General features: G+C 42.0%; 3 protein-coding genes across 4 annotated transcripts; 2 read left to right on the forward strand and 1 right to left on the reverse strand.

The window, feature by feature from the left end:
- The first annotated feature begins 1,136 nt into the window (after positions 1 to 1,136).
- On the forward strand, positions 1,137 to 5,254 carry sumf2 (sulfatase modifying factor 2). Of its 2 annotated transcripts, none has more exons than XM_019272891.2 (9): positions 1,137 to 1,270; positions 1,356 to 1,497; positions 1,588 to 1,702; positions 3,076 to 3,120; positions 3,207 to 3,357; positions 3,687 to 3,742; positions 4,465 to 4,549; positions 4,701 to 4,842; positions 4,929 to 5,254. In XM_019272891.2, exons 1-9 carry the CDS (start codon positions 1,216 to 1,218, stop codon positions 5,029 to 5,031), a joined length of 894 nt encoding a protein of 297 aa, XP_019128436.2. In that variant the 5' UTR covers positions 1,137 to 1,215; the 3' UTR covers positions 5,032 to 5,254. The 2 variants fall into 2 exon arrangements, with proteins under 2 accessions (XP_019128436.2, XP_019128435.2); XM_019272890.2 differs by having other exon boundaries at positions 1,172 to 1,270; positions 1,353 to 1,497.
- A 3,717-nt stretch (positions 5,255 to 8,971) lies between these two features.
- Positions 8,972 to 13,176, forward strand: bicdl2l (bicaudal-D-related protein 2-like). The gene is made up of 6 exons (XM_010739524.3): positions 8,972 to 9,707; positions 10,327 to 10,446; positions 10,541 to 10,693; positions 11,212 to 11,282; positions 11,456 to 11,576; positions 12,290 to 13,176. The coding sequence occupies exons 1-6, from the start codon at positions 9,183 to 9,185 to the stop codon at positions 12,650 to 12,652; spliced, it is 1,353 nt and encodes a 450-aa protein (XP_010737826.2). The 5' UTR covers positions 8,972 to 9,182; the 3' UTR covers positions 12,653 to 13,176.
- A 414-nt stretch (positions 13,177 to 13,590) lies between these two features.
- abhd11 (abhydrolase domain containing 11) lies at positions 13,591 to 20,791 on the reverse strand. Its single transcript, XM_010739490.3, has 6 exons — positions 20,502 to 20,791; positions 18,932 to 19,067; positions 18,370 to 18,543; positions 18,027 to 18,197; positions 17,206 to 17,387; positions 13,591 to 15,834 (listed from the first exon to the last, which is right to left on the reverse strand). Exons 1-6 carry the CDS (start codon positions 20,624 to 20,626, stop codon positions 15,699 to 15,701), a joined length of 924 nt encoding a protein of 307 aa, XP_010737792.2. The 5' UTR covers positions 20,627 to 20,791; the 3' UTR covers positions 13,591 to 15,698.
- Between the last annotated feature and the right edge of the window lie 847 nt (positions 20,792 to 21,638).

Consider the following 21,638-nt stretch of genomic DNA (forward strand, 5'->3'; position numbering starts at 1 on the left):
AGGGGCTCTACAGAACATTGTAGACATGGAATATAATATGCTATAGCATGTTCTCAGTAGACTTTTAGACTCAATCAAATGTACAATCACAATGTACAAAAAATATAAAATAGCAAATGTAGCAGCTTGTGTATCAGCAGGATGTACTCTACACTGAAATAGACAACATGAATAGTGCAAATAGAGTAACATTTATCAATGTAAAGTGACTAGTGTCTGGGACTAATGTGTGGGAGGGAGTTTAAGTCTCATGGCGTGGGGGAAGAAGCTGTTGTGAAATCTGTCTGAAAATAAGAATCAGAGTTAAATTTGTGCTGGATGGACCTTTTGCATTTCCTGTGAGTTTTGCAGCCACACCACTTCCTCCTACATTCCCAGTGAGGCGTGAGGGGTATTCAGTTGGCTGCAATCTGCATCTAGACTGCTAGATGCCACTGAATCCTACACGTTGATCCTTTAAATATGTGTCATTTTTGGTATTTCGACTTAACATTTTAAAAACAAAATCTTCTTTTCCTTCAAAATACAAACCAGATAAAAGCTTGAATGTGTTTTAAATAGTTCAGCTTGGCTTGAATTTTTCTTTTTTGATTACAGGTTCAGAATATTTGTTTCTCTACCACTGCAGAACATAAAATCCATCCATTCATGAGCACAGAGGAAACTTTCAGTGAGGTTCATCTTTAACTGGAAGTATTGATGCTCTCTACAAAAGTTCCAGTCCTTTTTATTGTTTAACTTTTTACCCTGAACATATTGCAACATAACATAGATTTATATTTTTCTGACATAAAGTTGTAGATTTTATTTTAACAATGTATTTTCATGGAAAGATTTCGGTGAGCCAACAAAACAAGCTTTTATTTGATTTAATATAGCGCATAATTTGATGTTTTCATAGTGTAACTTCATTGCTATGGAACAGTGTTCATGCGGGAAAAAATGCATAAACATCCATTTTAATATTTGTGTTATTATGTAATTTAAAAAAACTAAACTAAACCGGAAACCTTTATTTTTTACACGGAACCTTTTCTCCGTGGTGCCCGTTTCCGTTGCGACGGTCAAACTGGTCCGACATGAGCAGAATGTATCCATTGAAGTTCCAGAAGTTCTGATTATTGATTATCAAAACCTCTCTATATATCTGTGTGTATCTGTGTGTGTGTGTGTGTGTGTGTGAGAGAGAGATCAGCTGACAGCAGCTCGTGCATAATGGCCGGTAACGTCGTGTTCTGGATGTGTGCTGCGTGTTTGCTGGCAGTGTCGGGTACGTTGTCACAGTTTATCTTCTAATAGAAATATGATGTTAACATTGAAGCACCATGCTGACGTGTCCTCGCGCCACCCAGCAGCAGGTGACATGCGGCACATCCCAGCTGGACAGATGTTGATGGGAAGCAGCGCAGCTGATGGAGATGGAGGGTCACCCAGCGTGGACGTCCAGCTGCAGCCGTTTAGAATAGACAAATACCCCGTCACCAACTCCGACTTCAGGTAACACATGACGTAACACATGACGTAACACCGTGACGTCAGTGTGTGTGTAACATGATGAAGCCTGTGCCATGTCTCCATCCACCACAGAGACTTTGTGAGAGCTCAGAAGTACAGGACTGAAGCGGAGACGTTCGGCTGGAGTTTTGTGTTTCAAGACTTCGTGTCAGAAGAGCTGAAGAGCAAAGTGACGCAGAGGATCGAGGTACTGACAGACAGTCTGCTTTGTCACCATTCATCTCTCAAGTTCACAATGAATGAAGTGTCAGTCTGATCAGCTGACCATTCATCTTTGTTTGTGCTGTACACTGACTGACTGACACCCCGTGCTCTAACTGTTACCATTTTAGATGACTGTATACCTTTAAAGGTGCAGTGTGTCAGATATGGGGCCTTTATTTTCAGAATAAGGCAGACATGGAATATAATATTCATTACTATGATTTCATGCATGTATGATCACCTGAAAATAAAAATCTTTTTGTATTTGTTACTTAAAAATGATGAGATGATTTTATATGAAAGAGGGTCTTTCCACCATGTTGAAACACTAAACTGCAGAGTGACTCTAGACAGTGCCCTTTAAATGCTGTTTCTCCTCTACACTAAGAAGGTGAGGGTGATGTGAGGAGATTGCAATGCAGCGATTAGTCCACTAGATGAACTAAATTCTCCACACTGGACCTTTAATCTTTAATCTACATTCACAGGGAAATATTCTTTTTACTACACTACATTTATTTGATACATGTGTTCTGTTGAATTGTTTAGATTGCATATTTAGATAAATAAATCATGTTAATAATGTATTACTGTAATACTGTAACTTTAACTTTGAATATATAATATTATCAACAGACAACATAAACTTTAATGATCCCACAGCAGCTTGTATACACAAGGATGATAAGAAATGACTCCTAAATAAGAAATCTATAGAAAAAGTCATGAAGTCATGCTGAAGAAAGTCATGAAGTCATGCTGATGAAAGTCATGAAGTCATGCTGATGAAAGTCATGAAGTCATGCTGAAGAAAGTCATGAAGTCATGCAGTGTTAAAGAGTGTGACGACGGAGCTGTCGAAGGAGCTGTCGACCGTCGAAGGAGCTGTTTAAGACCTCCACAGTCTCATGCAGGAGGTGAGGGGAGTTGTTTGTGATGGATGTTAGCTCTCCTCCACTCCCCACTTCCTCTATGGAGTCCAAAGGACAGTCCAGGACAGTGCTGGACCTCTCGACCAGTTTGTTCAGTCTCTGTCTGTCCCTCTCTGTGCTTATACTGTATATAAATGTTATATTATTATTATATATTAAGATACTCCAGTCTTTAACATGTACAAGTACAAAATGATAATGTATGTTTACTTATTGTGACTTCTACTTAAACAGATGAGCTGTTAGTTATACAAAAAACAAAACAAAAAAAATATTTTATACACTCAACAATGAATTGTTAAAACCAATAATCTGTCAATATTTGTCACTTCAGAAACTTCAAAACATTCATACAGAATGTATGCTTTTAAGTTCACGATTGATAGAAGTCACCATATGACTGTTTTTTACTTTTCCCATCCAGTCTGCTCCCTGGTGGTTGCCTGTGGAGCGGGTGTTTTGGAGACAGGTGAGCTCTTTTCCGTTGTTTCTTTCAGATCTCCTCGCATGCCTTCATTGCTAACCTTTCACTCCTTTTGACTTTCTTCTGCTCAGCCTGCAGGACCTGGTTCAGGCATTCGGGAGCGCTTGGAGTTCCCGGTGGTTCAGGTGAGCTGGAATGATGCTCAGGCCTTCTGCCAATGGAAGGGCAAAAGATTACCTACCGAGGAGGAGTGGGAGTGGGCTGCACGTGGAGGGCTGCAAGGTACAAAGTTTCTAGACTGAAAGTATAGAAAATTTACTGTGTGCTGCCATTCTGAGAGTTTTGCACGTTTTCTGACAGATTGTTCCTATCTGCTCTTGACTGAATGCCTCTGGCCAGTCTTCTCTATGGAGGGAGAAGCTCTTCAGACTTTTCTTTGCATTTAATTTTCTACTACTAAACCAAACTCCAGTTTAGCTCTTGTTTCAGATACACAAGAAAATCAAACAAGTGGGGTGTGGGCTTGTTTCCATGAACACCATGTCCAGTAATTAGTAAATATTTCAACAAGTTGCTGTCCTCTTATCTCTCTGCTGCCCCTTGTGTTCCAGGTCGGGCTTATCCATGGGGAAACAAATTCCAAGCCAACAGAACCAACCTGTGGCAGGTCAGTCAGCCTACTACAATAACACACAGTGCAGCTGCATGACTTCAGTTTGTCCTCATGATATTATATATGATATAATTATTTATATTTCTTCTAAAAAGAATTATTTATTGTTTTTTAATAGACCTTGATTGATGACCCGACTGTGTTGCTAATTGGAACATTGTATTATCTGAGATACTTCTAAAAATATTGTTTTGTAAGATGAGGTGAGGTGAGGTGAGATGTACAAGAGAACAGGAGAGAGCACCGACACACAGTCATGAAGCCTCACATACTGTGGCCTGTTGGTGAGGTCCATGCAGCCAGGTGGCGCTCAACTCCAGCCCCTTCTAGCTTCCTCCTCAGCAGTGATGGCTGTATTGTGCTGAAAGCACCTCAACACAATCCTCACAGTGCCTCCAAGGTTTGTGTATGAGAGGGATCAGTGCAGGGTGTAGACGACTGCATCATCCACTCCAATGTCTGGTTAGTAGGTGAACTGTAGATTTGGGCTCATCAGAGTTTTGAAGTGGGTCAGAGAGATTCTCTTCATGGTCTTCATCAAGTGAGAAGTCTATATTGTCACATTTGATGAGAAAAATCACGCATAATTTGGTTTAATTATTGTATGACATGTACATTTACTCAACTTTAATACTAAATTAAAAATCAGATGTAAGCCAGGTAAAAAGAAAACCTGCTTGTAATAACTAACTGGTGTTTTTCTCTGTATGTTTCAGGGATCATTCCCAGATAGAGACACAGCAGAGGATGGATACCACGGCATTTCTCCTGTCACAGCATTTCCTCCCCAGAACAGTTATGGTAACTGTCACTTAGTTAAAGTAAACGATGACATAAGATTAAAAGTGTCCTGGTAACAGATGACTTCGCTTGAATGGACAGAAAATGATGTTACAGAAATGTATTCTCCATCCTCTCGTGTCTTTAATAGAAATGTTGATTCTTCCTGCAGGACTCTACGACATGATGGGAAACACATGGGAATGGACGTCCACACCCTTCCGAGCAGCACAACCGATGTATGTGCTGCGTGGGGCCTCCTGGATCGACACGGTGGACGGTTCAGCCAATCATAAGGCACGAGTCACGACCAGGTGAGTCATTTAAAAGAGTACAACACAAAGGAAGTGTACAGCGGTCCTGACTGACATCACAATGGTTCTGATTCTGTGTCCTGCAGGATGGGAAACACTCCTGACTCTGCCTCTGATAACCTTGGATTCAGGTGTGCAGCCAGCGACGGACAGAAGCACGGGAAGGGAAAAGACAATACTGAACTGTAGCAGCAAACAGGAAGCGAAGGACAGTAATGCTGTTTCATACGAAACGATGATTCAGGCGTTATTAATGGAGCTGATGACTAAGAGCAAGAAAAAAGGAAGGGACCAACTAACAATGAATAGAATGAATATATGAAACACTGGATTTCTCCCATGGAGACTTTTTTTAATGATTTTGATTAAACACTCAACATTCAAGCAATAAATCATTCCCGCCTCACAAAAAGTTCCCTGTCATTGTTTGTCTATGTATATTCGTTCCTTAGAAACCTCATGCCAGTGATTATCCGGGCATGACTGAAGAGGCTGGCTGGAACGTCTCATTGTCTGATTGAATGTCAGAAATAGGACACGCTGTCAGCATTGGTAGTCTTCCTTCCTTCCTTGTTGGCTGCTTCTATGTGACTGGAGAGTAAATTGGTCTGCCGATTTTGTCGCTGCCTCCTCTAATCCTCTCTTTGTCTCTTGTTTTTGAAGTTTTTATCAGAACTCCAGTTTTGTTCAGTATCAAGTAACTATGAGGGCAAGCCTCGTTTATGTTCTTTGGAAATGGTCGAGTACCTTTGACCACACAGTCCAGACATTGTGCAAGAGAACTGAGTGAAGTTTCTTTTTCAGTTTTTCATTGCCAAATATTTACCCAAGGCACAATCAGAGAAAACAGCCCAGACCTGTCGAGGCATGGACTCTGAAGACCTCTGAAGGTGTGCTGGCACCAAGATGTTAGCAGCAGGTCCTGTAAGTTTTGAGGTGGGGCCTCCATGGATCGGCCTTGTTTGTCCAGCACATCCAACAGATGCTCGATTGGAACTTGTTTTCCTTAAACCATTCCTGAACCATGTTTGCTCTGTGGCAGGCCACATTATCCTGCTGACAGAAAGAGGCCACTGCCACCAGGGTTTACTGTTTTCCAGTTATACAGTGTTTAGGCTGGCTGTGGCCTGCACAGGAGGTAGAGTGTGTCGTCCACTGATCAGATGATCGGTGGTTCGGTCCCCGGCTCCTCCAGTCTGCATGTTGAAGTTTCCTTGAGCAAGATACTGAACCCCAAATTGCTGCGCCATCAGTGTGTGAATGTGTATGAATGGTTAGCAGCCGTAAAAACACCAACAACAAGGCGATTAGAAAGTAATCCACAACAGCAGGAACACTATCCAAACATCACACACCTCCGCCATTCTTCCCATAATGCATCCTGATGTCATGTGTTCCCCACGTTAGTGACGCACATGCACCTGGCCATCCATGTGATGTCAAAGATAACGTGATTCACCTTCCATCACTCCATGGTCCAGTTCTGATGCTCACATTGTTGGTGTTTTCAGCAGAGGTCAGAGGTCAGCATGGACACCCCAACTGGTTTCTACACAGCCCCATACACAACAAACTCTGTTGGACTGTGTGTTCTGACACCTTTCTATCAGAACCAGCATGAACTTTTTCCGCAACCTGAGCTACAGTAGTACAGTCTGTTGGATCAGACTTCACTGGCCAGCCTTCGCTCCTCATATTCCCCACCAGAGCTGCAGTTTTGGGGATGTTCTGACCCAGTCGTCGAGCCATCACAAGTTGCTTCTAACACATCAACTTTGAGGACAAAGTGTTCACTTGCTACTTAATATCGGGAGGTGAACTGGCACCTCTCCAGCTACCAGTCCATCTTCCGCACTCTGGTCCATACTGGACTTCAACCAGCCATCCTCCGGTTCCCAAACCCAGTCTCTATGGCCTGAGCTACCAAAAAAAGATGATACTGTCCCCAGAACCAGCATTAAGGTTCCATTCCATTCAGGTCACTACTGCTCAGCAGGAATAAATGGAACGGAACCTTAATTAGTATCATTGATAACACGTGTGCTGACCTACTATATCATGTCAAAATGGCTGCTGTTAAAAAGTTCTAATAGGAATAATCAACTCTTTTTTTTTAAAGAATGCAAATTATACAAAACTACTTCATTTCTTTCTTCTCATATGTGAACAACCCCACATCTTCACTGACTGCCATCCCACTGTATGATTGAAGTCTATGTAAAGTTAAATTCTCCTGAAATGTGGATGTATTTTTTAAAAGATGCAGTTCATATCATAATAACACTGAAGTGGAAGTGTAAAAAACGTCATCTTGTAGTTTTACAGGAGGTGGACGGACAATTTATTGGCTCTAAGCAGTCAACACAAAAGCTCTCAATAAGCTCATGTAAACACAAATAATTGTTTAATATGTTATTCTTATTGTATTTATTTATTGATGAAATGCAGCCTGTTGATTAGTCGACCAGTCAAAGTGCTGGTAGGTTTTTGTTTTCTTTGGTACGGTGCTATGCTAACTGTTTCCAACCTTTGTACTAAGCTACGCTAACAAGCTTCATATTTACTGTATGGACATTAGAGCGGTATCAAGAAAACAAGTGTATTTTCCTCTAACTAACTTGAGGACTAAAATCTTATTTTCAAAAAACAAGCTGGGTTTATTTATTGATGCTGGTACAGATGTGGTTTCCTACATATTCTAATGAGGCCTGACCTATTTAGAATAAAATGTAAATGACTGAAGATCAGAACAGTTTTATTCTAAAAGTGGGTCCTCCTGTATTAAACGCTGACCTACTTCCTGCAGTGTGCAGTACAGAATGTTTAGTACACAGCTTTAAGAGGGACACCAATAAAGAATACAACACAGACAACACAAACGTGAGTCACCTCCTCCTGCTGCTGGACAAAAGAAAAGTCTACAATTAAAGTTCATTTACAGCAAGTGCACTGACAAGAGTAAAACGTGATCACTATTTAGAATGTGGCACAAATATTTGAAGCTGGCAGAACATTATGCGTCCCTCTGATATAAAGAAACAGGAAAGTTGTTTAATTGGCAGTAAAGCAGCAGATAGTTGTGGTTTATTTTTTGCTGGGGAACTTCAAATCAACTCACACATGCCTGAAAATGACAACTTAACTTAAAAAAGCAACTCCAAAGACACAGGCAAGCATTCAGTTCAAATAGGATATGTGGATGTGTCACTGACTCATCTCTGCTCATGTATGTAGGAGGTTTGTCACCTAAAATTAACATCTCAACTATAACTGCAAGGAATGACTACATGTGGTGATTTCCCCACAGCACGCAGTCGATGACTCGAGTCTGTGGTTTGAACTGTTTTCATCGAATAAGGAAAAAGGATATTTGAGGTACAACAATGAGGTTGACAACAGTAGATTGTAACTTAATACATGTACTCAAGTACTGCTTAAGTACAGACTTGAGGTACTTGTACTTTACTTGAGTATTTCCATTTAATCCAGCTATGATTTTTACACAGATTATAAATGTTCATAGGCCTCCTGTCCAGTGTAAATCACATACCTCCAAAGTAGGTCAATTATTATTTTATAGAGAGAAAACTCTGTCTTAAGATAAATGAACTATTTATGAACTATTTCAACCACCACTTTATGTTAGCTGAGCTGATGTAAAGATGACTTTTGAGAGATATGTGTTTCTCACAGGACAAACATGATAATAAATAGCAATGAAACACTGACAGTGATTTTTATGCATAGTAAGTACTTTTACTTTTGATACCTCAAGTACATTTGGCTGATAATACTAGCATACTTCTATAACAGCAAGGTTTTACAGGACTTTTAGTGGACCATTTTCACTGTGTGGTATCAGTACTTTTACTTAAACAAAGGATCTGAATACTTCTTCCACCGCTGGATCTGCGTTTGACCACTGTAAATTATGACGTTTGTTTCCTCTTGTCACCATCTGCTCTTTATATTTGTGTTAGTTGATAAAACAGCAGGTTAAATCAGGTGTCATACGTCAATCCTGAATAATCTGAATGATCAAAAAGCCCTCCTCCTTTTGTTCCTCTGCAGCCGTGGTATGTTTGCACGTCATGTGTTTGTGCAGTCACTGAAAGGAGGAAGAACACCCAGACGCGCCACATGAAGCCACAGCCTCCAGTGACATCACATGGTGTCATGTCGTGCTCTTGTGAGTAAAGAACACCGTTCAGGAAAAACCAGTTTGAAGACATTCTTTGAAGACATCCTCCCTCCTCTCTGTTTTACTGTCTTCCTCTTGCTCTTTGTATATAACCTGGCAGTATCGCCAGGTGCTTCAAGGCATTCCTTCCGAGCTGATCATGGACTACTCTCAGTCTTTCTCAGCCCTCAACGAGAGGCTGAGACCTCGAATAACCACCAATGAACAGCTCTTCTCATCCCTGACCAGACTGGAGGACAGACAGTCGGGCTCGCTCAGGAGCCTGTCTTCATCTTACCGACCTACAGTTCTGCAAAAGGAACCAGAAACAAAAGTCTCAGAACCAGAAGATCCAGAGGAACTTGGAAATGATGCAGATCAGGAAAATGTGGGCTCTGATGACCTGGAAGAACCTTGTGTTGATCTGTGTGACTTTGACATCTCATGCCCCATCACTGAATTGAATTTAAAAGATGAAGGTGACGAAGACAGCACCTCGCCATCCGAGGAGAAAGACATTCCAGGTGAGCTGTCCTTAAAGGAGGGGACAAGTGATTCTTCAGAGTCAGCTGGAGAACGTAGGGACTCATTAAAGGGGACCTACGTGGATGGGACATTACCAGACCTGATCAGGAGTGGCAGGCCACTGGGCCGACGCCGGACATTGGGACACTTCTCAGACACGGTAGGATATTTATATGTTGGTGTGTTTAAAATGAAAGAGAGACTGTTGGGGAGTCTTTTTAACAGTGCATATGTGAAATCTATTCTTCCATGAACAGGCTTGTCAAACAATAAAACCTGTTATACAGGGAGGAGGAAGTTCTCAATGTCACTAAGCCACCCATTAAAGATGCAACAGCAACAGATCATATCCCTCGACGTAATGAATTATGATCAAAATGAGTTTGACGTCAGCACACAGTAAATCTCAGCTTGCAGTCAACATTTTGATTTCACATGACTCTTTATCACCTGATGACAACAGAGCTTGATTTGTGGTCATATAAATGGAAACTGTGCCTCATATTTCATGTCAATATGTCTCTCTGTGGCTTTCTGGGAGTTTCCGTAAATGGCTTCATTTGTGCATATTTGCAGTGTTTGTACATGCTGAACAACATCTCAGCCGGTACGACTGGATTTCTTGTTGACAGTCTCAGCCAAGAATCCTGATTAGCAGTTTCTATTTACACTGTGTAGAAAAGTCATGAGCTAGCACCTGCTGTGTGCGGGCCATCAATTATCTACACAGACGTAAAAGTGCTTGTTAAATGTTTTGATATGATGTTCATTGTCTGCAGCTCAAAGAAGTGCGCAGGGAAGTGGAGCTTTCTCGTAGACGAAGCATCAAACTTAAAGCCCAAGTGGACAAACTACAGGAGAGCAAGGAAGGACTGGGATGGAGCCAGCACAGAGAGAGGGTAAAGGTTACACTAAATACCAGGACACAGTGTATACCAGGACACGACTCCGCCCTGGATGATTATGATTTATTTCTGTTTATTTCTATCCCAGGTCACACAGGAGGTTCTGTCTGTTCTGCGGCTGCTGCACCCGCTGACGGAGTCCGGCCCGCTTCAAGCCTCTCGTGGGGAAAACCAACTGGACGTGGCTCTGACCCAGCTGCAGAATGTGGCTCGCAATCTGGCAATGAGCCACACCAAACAGGTACAGGCAACACCCACACTCAAACAAAGCTCCTTATCATATTCCTGTAGTATAGTGGGCATGTTACTGAGGAGAGTGTTTGCTCTGTCCATATAAGTGGAAATAAAGGAAAAGTGGACAGGGTTTGGATCTGGCTTATTTAAAGATGCTTTCACCTGAGAATTATAAAATATTTTTGGCAACACAGCAAGGAATCATCAGTGAGGTAGTTAAATACTCTTTATAAGCCCTGAGAGATTTTAATGCTCAGGGACGCCAGGCGTCCTGATGACTGTTTCTTCATTGTTTCCCTGTCAGACCATGAGGTGTTGACAGCTATGTGGCCTGACAACAAATTTACAACTGACAGTATCAGTGAAGTGAGTCTTTCTGGTATTTAATCTGTGTTAGAGAAGGTCACAAGGTGTGTGTGACAGTGGGATTAGATCAGAACCCTGTGTATACAGATAAGAGAGTCTGTGCCAGAGTTGCGACAGAACATAACGTGCCTCTCCTGCTTCTTCTTTTAAAAATCCAAGTCTGGGAAAGAATCAGAGGACAGTGCTATTCTACACCAGGCACTGTGTGACAGAGATGAAGCCATAGAGAAGTGAGTATACACACACACACACACACACACACACACACACACACATATATGACGCACACAGTCACACACTCATCTCTTCTTTGGATGACTCAGTGATTCAAGATTTAAGAGGAAGCTGAAAGTCGTGGATCCATTCTGAGGAATGTGTCATTCTTTCTGTTTCCGCTGTGCAGGAAGAAAGCGATGGAGGCCGAGCTGCTGCGGAGTAAGACAGAGTTGATGTTACTGAACAACCAGCTGCTGGAGGCTGTACAGAAACGTCTGGAGCTTGCGCTAGAGCTCGAGGCCTGGAAGGTACACCCGAACTTGATGAAAATTAAGGACTAAAGTGAAAATCTAAGGGTCTAATCGCTGAACAAATAACTGAAAAATACATGAAAACAGTGTGAAAATGTAAATATGTGTGACGTCTAGAAGAATGGGACACACCCACACACGCACAACAACCACATAATGAGTGTAAGCACACACGTGTGTATACTTTCAGAGCACAGAATGTGTTCAGACGTAAAACAATTAAAGTGTACGCACACACATTACACACAGCAGTCCAGCTGGTATCGCACCACAGTGTTTTGGCCTCAGGTGAGCACCTGGCTCACTGCAGCATTAAACTGAAGCCACGCTAAGCACTTTGGAAGTGTTGTCAAATTTACTGGTGAGACAGAGCTGCAGCATCTGCTTCAGCTGTACGCTCACCCAAACCTAAAAGTGCTGTTTAGAGCTCAAATACTAAAACGTTAGCACCACTGTTACCTTTTATAGTCAGATGAAGTCTTTCCTCCCTTCAGCAAAAACAAAAAAATACATTAGCACCCTTCCCTTCCTAATAATTTGTGTACAGTCCTTTATTTACTCAGTGTACTGATGTAACCCTGAACCCCTTTTCTAGAAGCAGACACACACATTTAAAGTTTAAAATTGAGCTAACCACCACATGTATCTTTTTAAATCATTTAAAGAGATGATGATTCATTCTGGCGTCCTGTTTGTTGTTCTTACTTCAGGAGGATGTTCAGCTGATCCTCCAGCAGCAGCTGCAGAGTCAGCAGCAGACAGAGCAGGCCCAGAAGAAGACATACCGCGTGGGTATCCTGAGGAGAAACAACAGACCACCCATGCAGCGGCCGTCCACCATTCCTGTGGCTACCTCCACCCCACACACGACCAACTCAAACCAAATCTTCATCTCCAGATCTGCAGTTTCTGCTTCTCCGGCGCCCAGTACGCCCAGTACTCTCACCGGCACCCAACGCTGGAAGGAAAAGCTGAGGAGAGGGAAGATCAGTCGTCAAGACCAGGATGCAGCGCAGCAGGATTCAGAGTGGGACAAGGGTGACAACGGCTTCCAGGTCATATCACTCGACTGAAACAGTGATGACTTTGCACTTTGAGTACAATCACTGTGATGCATAACTGTTAAGAGTGTCCCTCCACCCAAAACTGGGTTTGGCTTATTGCCACTTGGATGTTTGAGCTTTACTGTCCATATGTATGTACAAAGTTTGACACTAGAGGCATGATCCATTCATCTTTGGTGACATCACGGCTAGTTCTGAGCCAATCAGAGATCAATATGTGACTTACGTTATGTAAGTGTTATCTATTACTTCAGGTCATATACACAGAGAATGGACTCTTCATTAGATGAGACATCTTGCATCAACAGTTAAAACTTTGAAATGAACGATATCCACACATTTATAGATTCTGAATTTCTGAATCTATCCTTTTTGTGTAAAAATGATATCAGACATAAATTAGTCCACATGGAATATTTTTTTGTCTTTAACATGTCTGTGTTGTGAAGAAATTGCTGAAGTCAAAGGTCAATGGTGAGGTCAGGAGGGAAGAAAGTGTTCAGGAGCCTCTGATGTCTTATGCTGTATTATTTATTGACGCTTGGCCAAGGAGAATAGAGATACTCAAAGTTCATCAGAAGTGCCTGAGTCGGTCTCACATTCTGCCCAACTCATCCTGGTGGATCGACTTTAAACCCAAAGATCACACCCCAAATACTATACGCCCAGAATTATACAAAGAAAATGTCTTTACCCATGGAGGTGTTAATGTCAACATATTCTAGGCAGCAATATGTCTCTTCGACCCTGGCCACCACAGTGTTGAGATAGACTGGCACCTACTGTTCTCAACCAAAGCCAAACAACTAATACTGCAGAGGACCTCAAGACCCACACGTGACCTTGTGTTACCTAAGGATAGAAAATTCCATAACAGTCTGGTGAGGATCTTTAATGTACAGTATTCTTGGGAAAACATGCTTTTGATCTTTGAGTCAATTGATGTATGTTTGAAATATGATTATGAATGAGCCATTCCAATTGTTGATACTGTAAAGCCTCACACTTCATTTCCTGAATATATCACATAGCTGCCGTGTTGTAAATAAATAAAATTCTTCTCCTGCTGAGTCACTACATCACTTTAGATCAGATGCACCTTTGCTTGATACAGTTTCATGAATGAAAAGAAAATGAATAAACTTTGTTTGAGATTTTCAACGTTTTATTGTAGAATATTAGTTTGTACACTTTCAATAATATATAATCCACTCCTATATGCATCTTTCACACATTTATATTTATATATGGCCTTATCTAGAATGAGCGCCACCACTGTGGCAACATGTTCAACAAACGGAGATGTACTGTATATAGCACAGCAAAGTTACACCCGATGACGAGAGAAAAGGCATGCTCATAGTTAAACGATCCTCAACAGATGATTACAGTCGTCAAACGGCTTTTTGAACGTGGTCAAATAAATTCACTTTTCTATATTGAGTTCTCCATTTTTCTTTTTTGTACATGTTCTTATCCCACTGCAACACTACAGAAGCTGAAGCAGGGTCTGCACTGAAATATCAGTGACGCCAACCCCCCGCGACAATCCATTCATATTGTGCAACAAGACATGTCTGCCCTGTGGTGAAGAGAGCTGTGTAGTGCTTCTCCATGAACTGGAGCTTGACCAAATGAATAAAATAAGGGGAGTTTCACTCAACTTAACTCTGCTTATTCAAAGCCTTTTAGACTTCTGTACTCGCATCAAAAGAACATAAAACACTAATTGCAGTAAACATCTAGCGCCATAATTCAAAATTCACACAGAACTGGCAACCCAGCTGCCAATCTAAAGTCTGCTAGTTAGTATTGTAGAATAAAATTGTTTTATCAAGTTTTACAGACATGGAAAAGGAGCTCTCGATAAAAGAGGCACATACAAATTTACAACACCCTGCTTATTCATACAGATGGCAGTTTCACTACTGTGGACCATACTGTTCAAACCCATAGAAACAGAAGAGATATTAACACTATTACGATAAGATAACAACATACATTGTTGCAGCATATATGTGTGAGATACCCATAGAGCATGGCGCCTTATTTGTAAAGAGATAGAGATACAGGTAATAAAACGGCAAACCATGTTTCATCAAAACACTAACTGGACCGAACAAATACGAAGACATTACAACATTACCACAGCTTGTTGCCAGACAGACACAAGAATAGTATGAGTGTACAATAACTAGCATATCCAGTTGTAACCTGAGATATTCAGGAAACCGATTGTGAATACTGCATTTGAGTGTTTCAGCTTGGTTTTTGAGGAGGATTATGTTGGCATAAAAGAAAATATTAAACATAACCAGCGCTCTCGATGACATTAAGTTGTGACAAAGTTACCAACCTGTAAATCCTCATCATCTGATGTGCAGGACATACACAGAGGAGAGGACATAAGGTTCCAAAATATTGAAAATATCACTATTATTAACATTAAAATAAGTTTCTACAAAAAAGTGTAAAGTCTGCATTACCGCCTCTCTGCAGAGCTCCGAACCCCTGACACATGATAACAAAACTCCCTTGTGCACACTCCTCATTTATCAGATACAATATGTTTCATTCCAGTGCTGTCAAAACTTTTATATCTTACCTATCTCACTGCTGGCCAGCAGTCCCAGATTGTACTTGGCCTAAAACATTACTATTATACTGGCATAAATGTCTCAACATAAAGAAAGCACTGTGCAAATTAGAGTTTCTTTGGATTAGTACATTACCTCCAAAAACAGCCCTGTTATGATACACTGGAGATATATTCATTTCTATTCTCTACTGATCTAAAAACCATTGAACCACTGAAACCAGTCAATCTAATAACACTACCTGTCTGGCAGAGAGACTAAACAAAAGAAAAGTTCACCTACACTGAGCTAAGTTTGTTTACAGATAAGAACTGACTGCTGTAAAAGGGTGAGTTTGGTCCAGTGTTGGCATCTATTAGCATCATTAATGACTCCACTCGCTCTTGCTGAAAAAAGGGGGAGGGGATGCTCAGAGGTGCCAAGCATAAAACAGTTCAGAGGCGCAGGGCGGGAGGCAGCTAGGACTGAAGGAAGGAGATGATGGAGCTGATGAAATCTAAGGGTTTATCTGCGTGGATCCAGTGGCTCGCGTCTGGGATGTACTGGATGTCAGCGTTTGGGAACAGCCTCTGGATTTCTGGGTAATCTTCAGAGCTGTGACACAGGGAGGGAGTAGTGAGCATGTCAGGTCAAACACAGCTGGTGTGTTCACATGGTACATGTACATGTATCAGAACTTGTATCTACACAGTCATTCTAGACATGGATTTTACATAACAATGAATATCAGAGAATATTAATCAAAATTTATTGCACACTGCAAATCTGAAAGGGACTTAATCGGCACACAAGTCCATGTAATTGTATGTCCTTGTCCTTGTGTTACATGTCATTTTCCATCTGTATGTACTGTTTCCTGCCTGTTAAACAGTATATATCTACTGTATGTGGGTTATCATATTTAAGGAATCAAGAATCACAGAAACTCAGTCTAGAATATATTAAATTTCAGCTAAACCAAAGACCTGAGGACACGGTGCTTCAGCATTTACATGCTAAGAGATGTAACAACCCTCTGTCTGAGAACAGGTAGTTTAGACAAAGAAGAGATATATACTTCACCCAAAGAGCACTGTGTGTACACTATGTTTACCATGTTTAACAGCTGGTATCATTATATATTACATTACATTCAATTATTGCTAACATTATTGTCATTATTTGTTTTTTTCTCTTTCCCTTCTTCTTCTTTAAATTTTTTTCTTACTCCTTCTTCCCCTCATCTTCTTAGTCTGCATGTGTCCATGTATGGATATATGTACATGTATACCAGGGGTGTCAAACTCAAATCACCCAGTGGGCCATAATTGAAGACTGAGACTACGTATGGACATTAGCTCCACAAACATGTTGTTATGTCGTTAAGCTTGTGTGTCTTGTTAGTAGCCTCCCACCTGCTCTGAAAGCCCCTGTTCTCAAAGTCAACCTTTGGTTTGGACATTTTCTGGGTGTCTTTAATGTCGCTGTGTGTTTATCCACTGACCGCTGATTAGTGTGTCACTAAACAACCGAAGCAGGAGGGGTGGTGCACAGGTCTTGACCAATGACAGTATCTTGACCTGTGCGGCGGCTGATGCAGTGCATTGTGGCATTTGTAGTATGAGCAGTGGGAGACGTATGAAATTATCTCTCAGGCCTTGTGTTTGGCTTGTCTAATGTATATACACACATTATTTTATTTACATGAACCCCCCCCCCCTGTCCAACCCCCAGTTCCAGAACCCAGTCTGCCTTGTCCCTCAGTGTGAGGTGGTGGTTGGCATTTTCCGGGTCCAAGCCACAGGCAGGGGCCTCTGCACAGTGTAACAACTTCAGTGACAGGTTGTGGAATACAGAGTAGTCCATTTAGAGACTAACATTTCAAATAAGCTTGTGATGTTACAATATGGAGCATTTTCACAGAGTGTTCTAAGCTTATGTAGCTGTCCCTATAAAGATAGACACTGTGTCTGTGTGGGGCTATACCTGATATAAGCAGAACTGGCTCCACCCAAAAACAGTGTAGGTCCCTCATAGATGGTGTTAAAGCTGGGGAAACTCATGATGTCCTCAAGGTGCGCGGAGATGGCCTCCAAGTTGACTCTCCAGGCGTAATGGCCGTTGTTCTCCACAAGGTTAGTCAGCAAGAACTGACGCACTGAGCGCTCCTGAGAGAGGGAAGGACAGTTCAGACTGATGGAAGGAGTGAAGTTTGAAGTTTGTACACGACCTGCTCAGCAGCAAACAGCACACAGACTCTTTTAAACTCTTTTATTGTATCCACAGTTTTAGCAACGAAAGCTCAGAAAAACTCACTAGTGTCTATTGAGCAACGTGTTTAGAGGCCGACTGGTGAGTCAAAAATATCAGATACAGAAAACTACTGACAGGGGTCACATTATTCATAAACACAATCTTTTTCCAGTTTTTCACAGCTCTATCGAAGCTGTGACCCTAATCACTTCCGGGATGCAGGCAACCTTCTAAACCACCTTCAGGACATCCACAGGTGGATGCAGCTGAATATGAGAGAGAGATTCTGAAAATATTCAAATCTCAAACAGTCTTGGCTCTCTGTCTTGTTCACAGCACTGCAGAAACCTTGGAGTCATTTTAGTTCAGCTTATGTCCAGTCCTGCTTTTATCACCTGAGAAACATTTAAAAGATCATTCCTGCCTGCAAAAAATCTGGAAGCTGTCATTCATGCATTCATAATCAGTTGGCTAGATTACTGTAACTCACTGCTTTCTAGCATCAGTAAAAAAAAAATCCCTTTCTAGTCTCCAGCTCAAAAAGGAGTCCTGACCTTGACCAAACTGCGCAGCTGATCTTCAGCCATCCGCCTGGCGGTGGAGCGTGGGATGTCACTGGAAATCTTCATCTCCTGCATGGCCTGGATGTAATAGCGGAAGTTGGTGCGTGTGGTTGTCTGGGCTGGACTGATGTCGACCACCACCAACCTCTCCACTAAACCAGGCTACAAACAGAGAGAGATAGATTGGGGTAAGCAGGCAGGAAAAGAGACAGCACTGAAAACAAAGGTCAGAGGAAGTGTAAGTTCAGATGTACAGTGAAAGAGGTCAGGTGACATCAAGTGGGGGGACTGTAGAGTCATGACAAACATGTGGTGACTTTTCTCGACAGCTAACCTGCATCAGGGCGGTCGCCATGGCAGTCTTCCCTCCCATGCTGTGGCCAATGAGGACGCACTTCTCGATGCGCAGCTGGGCGAGGAGGTGTTTCAAATCATTGGTCATCGCTTCATAGGTCAACGCTGAGCTGTGTGGGCTGTTGCCATGGTTACGGGCATCTACAGTCAGCACCTAACTGGACAAAGGACAGTTAGGATATTTGGAATGGGGGGAAAGAGGCAGCAGGATGGAAATATAAAGAATGCTATAAACTGTATACACTTTAGTTTTTTTGGCTCCAGCTCAGGTGAGTGACAGCACAAACAAAGGCTGGATTGTGCACATGAGGTGATGAACTTCGTCGAGCAAGCCAAAGAGCAGATTATCTGTCAGTATTCATAACAAAAGAACAGACCGCTGAGGAGTTGTATCAAATGACTGGCCGCACACTGGCTGATTGTACGTTCCCAGGCCTGCTTTTGTAAGAGAGTATCAGGCTGCTGAGTGCAAACTAACACATAGAGATTAATTGTTTTCCATGTAACAACAGACAGGTGTGAGGTCTTCATCACTGCATTACCTTTCGACCTGTGCGCTGCACCAAGGACTTCGCTATGGAGTGGAAGTTAGATTTGCTGCCAAAAAGGCCGTGAAGAAACACCAGGGGAGTGCTCTCTCCCTTCCCATCGAAGACATCATAGGTCAAGTTGACTGGGCTGGGAAAAAAAAGTGATTGATTAGTTAGAATGTCCCCTGGCTGTGTCTGCAGTGAGAATTATGTCTCTACATCCTCTGACGAACTGATGAAACTGTCACGGACTGGAGATGATGATTGAATTGTTTTAACTCACAGCCTTGTGCTTTCCTAATTTGACCCTTGTCCCATTCAATCAGGACATCAGGGGATAAAATTCAGTGATTCGTGACTTATTTGGTTAGAAAGGTTTTGCTTCCACCTACTGGTGCCATGTTAGGTAACAATACAGGTACAGATACTGTACAATATTTTAGTCTTTTATATAAACACACCATCGTCGATCATTTGCCATTCTACAGTGTGTAGATTGAAAAAATATGTAAATATTTGGTTGCCGTTAACATGCTGCAGATGTAACAGAATACAGGGAGAGGACACAATCACATGACACACCTGCACAAATCAAATAGCTCTGATGAATTCAAATGATCTTTGTGAAGTTACATCAGAAAGACTACCAGGGCTGTAAATAACACAAGTATTTCCATTCATCTTTGAATTCTTCTTCGTAAAATGTGAAAAAATAGTGAAAACACACATCACACATATCAGAACTGGAGGTGACATCTCCAAATGATTTAGATATTTTAAACCCAGAGATGACACATTTATATGTTCAGCAGCACTAATCTCTTCTATGCTTTATAGTGTGTTGTAGTTTATTACATCGGTGTATTGATGAAACCTGCAGGCCTGCTCTTTACAAATTCAGAATCACCTGTGCACGCGCACACACACACAGTATTTCAGTATATCATCCACACAGCAGATGTGTGTTCACTACACACACCTAGCTACATGTAGTACAGCAGCCCTGCATCAGTGTGAGCTTCATGCCCAGAGCTGTTCCTAATATTTTGTCTACACTCCATACAGATGGAAGATTACACACAGCTCTGTCAGTGATGATTACAGCACGTTGGAAACGAGTGGAAACACAAACTAGCAGTGAAACATTGACGGAACATTGACGGAACATTGACGCAGGTTTATAACGGCGAGCAGCGTTCATGTTAGCTCGACTCAGCTAACTGGTGATGTAGCATAGCACACCGTACACACACACACACACACACACACACACACACACACACACACACACACACACACCGTTCGTTCAGCTTCATAACCGAATAACGTGAAGCGGTCCGCGGCTGAAAGCCTCCGTGCTCGGCTGCAGGTCGACCCTCATGCTAACCAGCCGCCTGAATGTCATTTATGCAGACTGTGTGAAGTTAATGCTTAATAACGGTGTAAAAAGACCCGTTCACACGGAGTTACCGGCTGCTTTAACACACTAATACCGGGCTGTCATGCCAGGCAGCACCGCCGGGACCCGCTGCAGCTCAGGCAGACAGAGGGCATCGGTTAGCAGAGAAGCTAGCGGGGATACCTGGATGAGCTGGCTGTCCGGACCGCAGCAGCCCCCCCGCACACATCCTGCTGTCCGGGGAATAAACGACACGACGGCCGGCCGCTCAGCAGTCCTCTCTGGAACAGGCGACACAAAGCACTCATGGCAGCATACGCTCCGTTACCGGGCGGTCGACAAACAGCATGTGGGTTTAAAACACGGCCACAGTGACAGCAGAGGTTCAGTGTGTGCGTGCAGAGCCCCGGAGGTCGAGATTGAAGGGAGCTTCAGTCTGTCAACAGCTGATGCTGCGTCATGACGTAGCACGCAGAGACGTGTTGTCTCACGTTTCCCTGAGCTCAGTCTCGCAGGCGGCGTAAAAATGACCTGTGGAGCAACACTGCGAGGAATCCAGACTGAGACGACAAATCTAAGAAAAATAAAACATTTTTGGTTAGATCTATGTAGAATGAGATTAAGCTCTAAACAATGAGCTGGATTAGCGCGTGAAATATTATTATCAATTTATTGAAAATAGTGAAACAGACCAATATGACTTCACATGACTAGATGGAAATGTTTTTTAATGTTCAGTTTAACATGACTGCAGTCTGAAACTCAGTGTTTCTGTCTTAAACTACATTTCATTTAGAATTAGCGAACAGAAGTGTAAACACAACTATGCTCATTGCTTCGTCGATCCACTAGGTGGCGCCACTGTGTCACAGTGTGTTGAGCTGCCAGCTATCGGGTCATGCTTGATGGGGACATTTGTAGAAGACACATCAAACGCTGTTGTCTTCAGTCTGTCTCCTACACCAGGCTGTGCTGTTCTGTTATCTGAGAAAAAAACAAAACTTCACGTTGCTGCGTTTTATGTTTTTCCACTGTACAACAGAAGAGTTTAGTTTCAAGTTTCAGGTTTATTTGATTTTTTATTTTATATTGTCATATACAGGTTAACACAGGGTCAACAATGTAATGCAATGTGTTGGACAAGAGGAACCGGTCAGCTCAGCATTAAGAGCCAATAACTGTGTAACAAGAATAGAAATAAGGAGTGAAATGCAGTATTATTAAAAAAAAAAGGTAAAAAAAAGAGAATAATATAACTATACTATACTATATAAATAGATATGACTATACTATATGAATAAGATATATTACACTAATTGA

This window comes from Larimichthys crocea, chromosome XXII (genome assembly GCF_000972845.2).
Source record: "Larimichthys crocea isolate SSNF chromosome XXII, L_crocea_2.0, whole genome shotgun sequence".
Taxonomy (NCBI): domain Eukaryota; kingdom Metazoa; phylum Chordata; class Actinopteri; family Sciaenidae; genus Larimichthys; species Larimichthys crocea.